General features: G+C 52.6%; 1 protein-coding gene and 1 non-coding gene across 2 annotated transcripts; one reads left to right on the top strand and one right to left on the bottom strand.

The window, feature by feature from the left end:
- Positions 1-723: 723 nt before the first annotated feature.
- On the bottom strand, positions 724-2,053 carry LOC123044202 (E3 ubiquitin-protein ligase EL5-like). The gene has a single exon (XM_044466872.1). The coding sequence runs from the start codon at positions 1,743-1,745 to the stop codon at positions 942-944; it is 804 nt and encodes a 267-aa protein (XP_044322807.1). The 5' UTR covers positions 1,746-2,053; the 3' UTR covers positions 724-941.
- Positions 2,054-6,337: 4,284 nt separating this feature from the next.
- TRNAL-AAG (transfer RNA leucine (anticodon AAG)) lies at positions 6,338-6,418 on the top strand. The gene has a single exon. It is a non-coding gene; the product is annotated as a tRNA-Leu (tRNA).
- Positions 6,419-9,001: the final 2,583 nt, after the last annotated feature.

The raw sequence follows: 9,001 nt of genomic DNA, 5'->3' as shown, positions 1-9,001 counted from the left end.
TTGTTGCTTGTTTGGCCAACTACCCGGCGTCACCATGCTTGCTGCTAACTCAACTATCATTTTTCAATTAAAATACGGAAAGAAAAGGGAGAACGCAACCATCTTATAAGTCAACCCACTTCTTTTAGACCAACTATATGAGGCAACCAAAACGGGTTAACGAAACAGTTTCTTTTTCTTCCTTCGAAAAGCACTAATGAAACAAATATGCAAAAGAAATCCTGGATTTTCTTGTTTCTTTCAGGAGTAGTGGTTGATTAGTGCATCAGTTGGCTATGGTGATGGTGGACTGGTGGTTGATAATGCGGACTTGCGGAGTTGGCGAACAATGTGCAGTCATACATGTTCTTCTCAGCTTATCGCCTGTCAAATCTCCAATTTTGGCGCGTACGTGCGTAGCGAGCGAGGTCCCTGGCTCTTTGACAGGTGCCGCATTCTGAGGGGGAGTGACATGACAATTTTGGCACAAATTTGACATTCGCAACGGGTGGCCAGAGAAAAACAAGAGCCGGACAACAAGTTTGGCAGGGTGAATATACTACTAGTACTATCACCGCTGCTTACAGTTGCAGGCTTGCAGTTGCAGGTCGACAGAGAATGCAAGTATAACTGAATAACGGTATAGTGGGTTGCTGTCGCTGCTGCAGCTGAATTGACCGCTTGCAAGTTGCAAAATTGAAAACAATGGCGTGTAGGAAGAACGAGAAGGAACGACGAAATGTATGGAGGGGCAAACTTGTTTTCTTCTCTTTGTGGTGTCATGCCGGAACATGATCATTCTATCCACATGTACGTCACACATCTATAAAAATATGTACAATTTTTTACTCCGAGACCGAGTAACCGAGAGACGCTGGGAAAACTTGCGATGACGCCACGCAAGGAAGACGGCACATCACAAAAGGTTGGAGGAGGAAAAGTCCACCGTGCCAGCCCAGGCGTCAACATGAGCCTGAGCCCGCCGGCTGCGACGGCTTCGTCTGCCGCGACGACGCGCTGCTCTCGCCGCCGGCGAGCCCCATCTCTATGTCCCTGGCCGCGTCCTCCTCCTGAGGCGCCGGGGGCGGCGATGCGCCGCCACACCCGAGAAGCCGCCGCAGACCGCACGCTTGCGCTTGCGACGGAGTTGGCGCTGATTGAGGCGTCGTTGTGGCGGGAGTCTGCTGCTGCTGCTGCTGCGGCTGCGCGCGGCCGGTGCTGACGTCGTCCTGGGAGCCGAAGAAGAGCACGTTGGTGGGGAAGTTGGGCGACTCCTGGTCGGCCTCCGGCGCCTGGACCGGCGCGGGCGGTAGGGGCGGCGCGTCGACGGCCGGGCAGCGGCAGAGCGGGCAGGTGGAGTGCGACTTGAGCCACATGTCGACGCAGTCCACGTGGAAGCCGTGGCCGCACCGGGGCAGCACGCGCGCCGTCTCCCCGGCGGCGAGCTCGGTGATGCACACCGCGCAGTCCATGGCCTCCCCCTTGGCCACCTCCCTGCGGGGCAGCGACGCCATGGACGCGTCGTCCAGGCCCCCGTCGTAGAACCAGGGGGCGACGCCGTCCCCCGCTCCGGCCCTCCCGTCCCCGCCGCAGAACAAGTAGCGCAGGTGCGCCATCACGCCGCTCCCCGGCGGCGGCGGCGCCCCTCCCCGTGACCTCTTGGCGCAGAGGAATATGTAGAAGCAGAGCACGAAGGAGAGGAAGATGGCCATCACGGCCGCCAGCATGGTGGCCGCCGCCGCGGCCGTCGTCGCAGTCACCGCCATGAGAAACCACCGCCCTCCGCGCTTCCTCTCCCAAGAGCAAGAATCGCTTCGCCCTGGTGCAAGCTTGTAGGCAGCGCGTATCTCCTCTCCTCGGTACCTGCTCCTCGTCCTCGCAAGCTTCTAGGCAGCGCGTGCGTGCGTGGAGGGAGTCAGTATATATTCAGGCGCTCTCTGGCTCGCGCTGGAGGTGGGAATGGGATTAACGTAATGGAGTGCGCGCTGCTACTTATACGGGGGCGCGGTGGCGGAGAGGATAAGAGGGAGGGAGGAGGAGGAGGAGAAGAAAACGGGTGTGGGGGCTTGGCGCCGAGGGTTTGGAGCAGAAGGTGAGCGAACGGACGAACTGTGGAGGGAAAGTGAGGATGGCGACGGTTTTGAAAAATGTTGACGCGAGCAGAGCAGCCATGACCCGGGTGGGTTCGTTCGTTGGACAGACCTCCCCGCCACGGCCATCCCCGTCGACCAATCTCCCGCGATGGCGTCGCCGGTGTCCCGGCCCGCGCGCCGCTGCACGGTTGCACCAACGATGCAACCACAACACACCACGTCGGTAAACCCCTGAAATCGACCGGTCGACGCACACGCGGCCCCGTACGTGGCGCCAGTTAAAATAAAAAGCAGAGCCAGCCACGAGCAATGCTACATCCACGCAAAGCTACGTAAGGTTTACGTAATGCTGCTGATTTGGCAAATTCTAATTGAAAGAAGGGGAGGGAGGGGGCCCCGCACCCATGAAAATCAGGGGGGAGGAGAGAATTAGATGGAAGGTTACGTAGCATCACGTAGCAGGTTACGTAGATGTAGTATTATTGGCCAGCCACTCACTGACTGACTGACACACTGCCCCCGGTGAACTGACACGATTCTGTACTCATTCCGTTATTATATTACTACTACTAGAGTTCCTTTTGAAACTACTACTGTACCAGAGTTCTAGTGTTCACCCTGGCTGGATCCTGATTTTTTTTTGCACGAACCCTGGTCTGGTTTGCTGCAGGACACACCGCCAGATCGGGGGACACATTTGGACGGACCCAACTGCCAGGGCCAGGAAACGTGGGCCTTATGCCGGCAGCGCGTGTCACACGCCGCCCCCGGCCGGTCCCGGCCGTATAGATAGCTTGACGTGGATACGTCGATCGATATGCTTGAAGCAAGCAACGGGGATGGAGCGGGCAGCAGGCAAGCCAAGGTGCCCCGCCCCGGAATCCATCCATCCATGGCAACGGGTGGACCACAATTCGTTGGTTCGTTCGGTATAGCGGTTTGTTGCCCTTGCCCCCCGCCCCCTGCCCGCTGTCCCTTTCCCCTTCCGGTATTTGTCCCGGGGGATCGAATTCAATTCGAACCCGACCGGCTGAACGAAGGAATGAGTCCGGTCCGTGTGGCTGTGGCATCGGCTCGGCGCTTCCTGGAAGCGACTGGAGGGGGCACGGACGGACGGCGGCTTGGTTGAGTGTGGCTCAATCCTAAGTTAAGCAAGCCGCCTTATCTTACTTGGCTGGGAATTCCGGGAAAGTTGACCGGCATATCTAAGTACCAAGCCATCTCCATTAATTAGCTTAGTTCGGATGGTTACTCGTTGGTCACATAAACGCCCGTCGAGACGTACTCCCGCCTCCGATGGGTGCAACCGATCGAACGCCACATGCATGTTCCTACAACACTAATAAGACTTCAACTGATTTGATTACTATTATCCTCGCGGAAAAAGACATGAATCGATCGAATAAACTCTCCAGATAAACCAAACTTGTGCAAGTCGTCGCTGACCCGTTGGGTTCGCTGTATCGGCAGCCCGCTAGCAGCCGACTCGCCGTCGGGGTCAGGGCGGCAGCGCGCACGCGGTTAGCCGGTTCGGCGTAGGGGGACGTGGCCGGCTGGCCGGCGACCATATCCGGCGCCCGGGCTTTGGCAGCGACGGCTCGGAAGGGTGGACGGACGGACGCGCGCAGGGAGCGGGGGAGGACTGTGACGTCTGCGCTGGAGTGCGGGGTCTCCGGCCCCGTGCGCTGCCGCCTGCTGATGATACCCATGATGATTCCGCCGTTGTTAAAAAATCTGCTTGGTGTCTCCCTGGCTTTTGAATCATGTCGGCTAAAACCCCGGGGGAAAGTGCGGCACGCACGCGTCCATCATGCGGGACGCCGCGCGGGCGGGCGCGCGCTGATGCTCCTCCGTGGATCGCTGCTGCGTTTGACCGGCCGGCTGACGGCCTCAAAGCGGCTTTGTCATTCCCCGTTTCTCGACAGAAAGGGCGCCTTTTCTCCCGTCAAGAAAACTAATTAAAAGAAAAGAAAAAGAGCTGGTGCCTTTCTTTCATCCGGTAGTTTTGTGGTTCAGACAAGAAAAGAATAACACTGCTAAGGCACCGAGCTTCTGAAATTCCGAGCATTCAGACCGGGTGCTCGCGTGATTTCGTGCAACTTGGCTGCCGTTTCTTTTGCTGATTTGCACTGCAATTATCCGATCGCGCAGCACGCTGTCTGCGAGACTTGCCTTTTTCTCTTTTCTCTGCTGCAGCCGATCGTCGTCACGAGCCGATAAACGGTTGCAGTTTTGAATCCAACATGGTACTAGTAGTACATCATACATGGGTTCGGCACTTCCCCGCCAAAAAAAAGTTCGGCACCGTGGGGGGTCCTTCCAGTCCTCGGGCGGCCGACATGGCGCCACAGCGGCTGGCTCAGAAGCCCCGAACCGAGGTTCGCCAGGAAGATTTTGTTGCATACTCCTCAATCCACACGACACTGACCTGAAGGCTCTGGCCAAATTCGCAAAAAAAAAGGGCTCTGGCCAATAAGATGGAGCATACAGGTGTTAGGGCGAAATTAAGCACACGCAAACGTGTCTCCGGTCGACCACCATGCATGGGGATGGGATATTTGTGAGTCATCGGCTAGGAGGGGAGACGATGCGGTACGCCTCGGCACGGGCCATTCGATATTCGGCTGCAGACGGAACAACGGAACAGCGGACGATCACGACGGCTGCAAGGGCATATGAACGGGCGATAAAAGGGGATGCTTCATTTATGCCGATCGATCACTCTTCCGTCGCCCTATCAAGGATGATACGATTCTCCATCGACAGATGAGCGTACAATAAGAACGAACAGTGTGCTCCGGCGCACTTGTACGCTTTCAATATAGACGGAAAGCCTACTGAAACCGCGAAAATGCATAGGGGCACACAAGTGCGGGGGCATTCACCTACGGAAATGCATGCAGTCATCCATCTGCACCGTGATCCGGATTTTAGAAAGTAAATTGTTGAAAAATAGATCAAAATTCTTAACAGTCTGAATACGAAACAATATACGTGTTTATTTTGTATAAATACTTCTATGGGCCCTACTTGTACACGTGTCTACCTGTGCGTATCCTAGATCCCCCGTTCTGTTGCAAAACTTATTCCACGAGTTCCGACAATTGTTCATCTTCTTCTTCCTTCATCCCTGCCTTGCTCTTATGTTGTGTTTCAGTTATGTTTTTTCCTCTTCTTTTATCTCCGTTGCCCATCTGTCCAATTATTTCCTTTACGTGATCTTTCACGCCCGAACGAGTCGCGGCGAGTCACATATGTCGACTGTCGGCATCTGCGTGGGTAAAAAGCTCTCCAGAATGGCCCAGCCGGCCCTCGAATCCTCCTTTGTCCTAACGTGGTCGGACGGCGTAATCCGCGTCAGCGCTGGGATGGAAGGGGTGCGGGGTTCCGGGCGCGTCTGGGGAGACAGCTGCTCGCCCATGTCCGCACCTCCCTGTGACGCCACCGCCGCCTCCCTCTCTCGTTGTCGGCGTCGCTGCATCTTCCCGGCAACGTTCTCTGCCTTGCAAGACGGAGCCAAAGGAAGGGACGCCGACGGATGAGGCGGGCTGCCTCCGGTGCGGCGGTCGGGTATGGACTAGATGACATCTACGACAGTGGATCGGGACCGATGGTGAGGATGGGAAGTAAGGGTGGCGGACGGCGAGGGCTCGAGCATGGGAAAGGTTGAAGGGCGGCGGGAGGCACTGCGTCTCCACCGCGCGGTCGGGGATGGGCTGGACGACATCTACGGCGGTGGATCGGGACCGGTGGTGAGGACGGGAAGTAAGGGGGGCGGGCGGCAAGGGCTCGGGCGCGGGAAAGGTTGGAGGGCGGCGGAAAGAGAAGGAACGATTTGATAGTTTTGGTGTAATTTGCGGCGGGGTCAGTTTGTCCGCCTCGCATTTAAACTGGATATGAGGGGTGCCACGGGAGCTGTTGGATTTGAGATCCAACGGCCGAGGTGGCACGGGAGCACCTAAGCACCAGATATTTTCCAAGAAAGCCCTCATAGAATCTGAAAAATGCGCGCAAGTACAGCAGCTTCTCATACACCGTTGGATCTAAGATCCGATGGCCCAAAAGCCCGTATCATGGAAGCATCTAAACTCCCGTATCACAGGATACTCTCCCCCTCTGTGGCACGCTCTCAAAAGACAAATACACCAGTGCACCAATCCACCAAAAGTCCTCGTGTGTCTCTGCGGTGCACTGTTCCTTTTGCAAGGCGCGGCCACGGCTGGCTGAACTTTTAAATAGTGCGAAAATAAAAGTACAGCACAAATGATCAGATGGCCGAGTTGGTCTAAGGCGCCAGATTAAGGCTCTGGTCCGAAAGGGCGTGGGTTCAAATCCCACTCTGGTCAATATCTTTTTTAATCTAACTTCTTTTTTCATAACACAATTTCTGGCACGATACTCTGCCTGGACAGAGACCGCAGTATTTCTTCTCTGCTCAATCCCTTCTCTCCGCCAGGCCATCTTCCGTTGCCTACAAAGAAGTTCAACACAGCACTGTACAAAGGAACATGCACACACGCACGTCTCGAAAATTTAGCAAAACTAGCTGGCCTCGCCTTCCTCCCCAACCAAACACGCACGTTCAACATAGTACTGTACAAAGGGACACTAGAGATTTATCATAGTAGATGGCCTGAAACAATGTGAAGCCTTTCTTATTCCCACTTGATCATTGGAACGACAATCAAAATATGGGTGATATAGTAAAGAAGGTACCGCACAGTCCACAAGTCTGGAAATATTTCTGAAACCGTGGGAGCGGGTTCAATAAATTAGCTGAATCTGCTAATGCTCCTGATGTTGTAGATGGTACGGAGCCTGCCTACCTGATGAATAAATTGTAATTTTTTTCTTCAGAATCCTAGGTTAGTTCGGTGCCATCTGTTTCATTTATCTTAGGTTTTCATCATGTTAGTATCTCATCTATGCTGGCATTCTGTGAATGCCGGTTTGTGGCAGTCTCCACGCAAAATCTCACACTAGTCAGAATCATGACGAGCAGCTTGCTTTCTTCAATCATGGTATAGTACTGTACAAAGGGACACTAGAGATTTATCATAGTAGATGGCCTGGAACAATGTGAAGCCTTTCTTATTCCCACTTGATCATTGGAACGACAATCAAAATATGGGTGATATAGTAAAGAAGGTACCGCACAGTCCACAAGTCTGGAGATATTTCTGAACCGTGGGAGTGGGTTCAGTAAATTAGCTGAATCTGCTAATGCTCCTGATGTTGTAGATGGTACGGAGCCTGCCTACCTGATGAATAAATTGTAATTTTTTTCTTCAGAATCATCGGTTAGTTCGGTGCCATCTGTTTCATTTATCTTAGGTTTTCATCATGTTAGTATCTCATCTATGCTGGCATTCTGCGAATGCCGGTTTGTGGCAGTCTCCACGCAAAATCTCACACTAGTCAGAATCATGACGAGCAGCTTGCGTTTCTTCAATCATGGCAGTTAAGAACCTTGTGGCTCATGGTAATCAGGGCAACAATGCAATTAGTGGGTGATCAAGGGATGGTTCAAGCTCGACTACCTCGACATCTCGTCCTGGACCACGATGCGCTCCATCAAGGACCGGTGGCTCAACATGTCGGCCGCCAATATGCCGAACCGGAAGGCGATTGCCTCCCTCACTATGCTAACATGCTAGACCATATGGTGTGAGAGAAATGCAGGGGTGTTTCGTCACAAGTCGACGCTTCCGTCCATCTTGCCTTCAAACATATAGAGTGAGGCCAACCTTTGGGTAACCGCGGGCGCAAAGCACTTGGGTCAAATCATGCCGGGAGAGTAGCGGCATTGTAATCTTTCTTTCCGCTTTTCATTGTAAAAGCAACTCTAAACCCCTTCTTAATTAATGGATGAGACAAATCTTTTGCCCCCGTTTTAAAAAAAAGCTCACAGTTATTTTTTATTGCATGAGACGAGCACACAATTTCCATTTCAATGACCAGAGACCAAAAAAACTTAAATATAACATGAGAAAACTGATAAAAGATTGACATAGAGTTTGTACCATGTGTGCAGACTGGTGGTTCTGAAAGCAAGATGTGCAGAAGTTCAACAACTATTAAACCAGGGAAGCAACCAATTAACATCAAACGTGCAGTTATTTTTTGGGATAAATCACCCAGTTATATATAAGTAGGCAGATGAGAGGCAAAAGTAGAATGAGCAAACTGATTGCCTTTCATGTTAATATTGTTTCTTTCCTCAACTTCAAATTAACCATATCTATACTAATTTACACAATAACTAACATGCATTGAGAAAAAATATAGTGAGATTGCCAAGTTGGAAGTCACCGTCTCGCTGATCCTGAGCCTTTCATGTTAACATCATGAGCTACCCTTCTGGTTCACAGTTTTTGCTCGACACCTTGCCAGATCTAGTTGTGTGAAGTTTATCATCATTTGCATTACCTGCAAGGTGCACAGACACAATGGCGGAGCTTCATGGGGGCAAAGGGGGCCATTGTCCCCCCTACTCTAGATGTTCTCTTATATGTTCTACCTAATTAATTTTGTTCCTAGGACCAACTCAATTTGCAGGATGTCTGTTTAACATGTTCATGTACAATCGTTCTGAATGAAATTGCAAATTAACCGACATTTTCTTTATTGCCGCAGGCATTAAGATGCCAGCAGTAGCTGCCCTTGCTTTTGTTGTTTTCACCAGAGTCTCTTGAATGTGATGGGAATTACACAGTGCCCAACAGCTACCAGAAGAGCTTGGAGGAGTTGTCTGCAGGGCTACCCAACGCGGTGTCCTCCTCCCCAGATTTGTTTGGCCGAAAGGTTCTCTGTTCCTGGGGGAGGAGGGTATATGGCTTGGGGTATTGTCAGCCTGGTATAGATGCATCTACATGCAGGGCATGTCTCAATGAAGCCTTCCAGGATGCACGGGTCGTATGCCCATCAAG

This window comes from Triticum aestivum, chromosome 2B (assembly GCF_018294505.1).
Source record: "Triticum aestivum cultivar Chinese Spring chromosome 2B, IWGSC CS RefSeq v2.1, whole genome shotgun sequence".
Classification (NCBI taxonomy): domain Eukaryota; kingdom Viridiplantae; phylum Streptophyta; class Magnoliopsida; order Poales; family Poaceae; genus Triticum; species Triticum aestivum.
This window is presented reverse-complemented; position numbering and strand designations above follow the sequence as displayed.

Coding starts and splice junctions, on each gene's coding strand:
- LOC123044202 (XM_044466872.1), bottom strand. CDS start 1,745: ATGGCGGTGACTGCGACGACGGCCGCGGCGGCGGCCACCATGCTGGCG.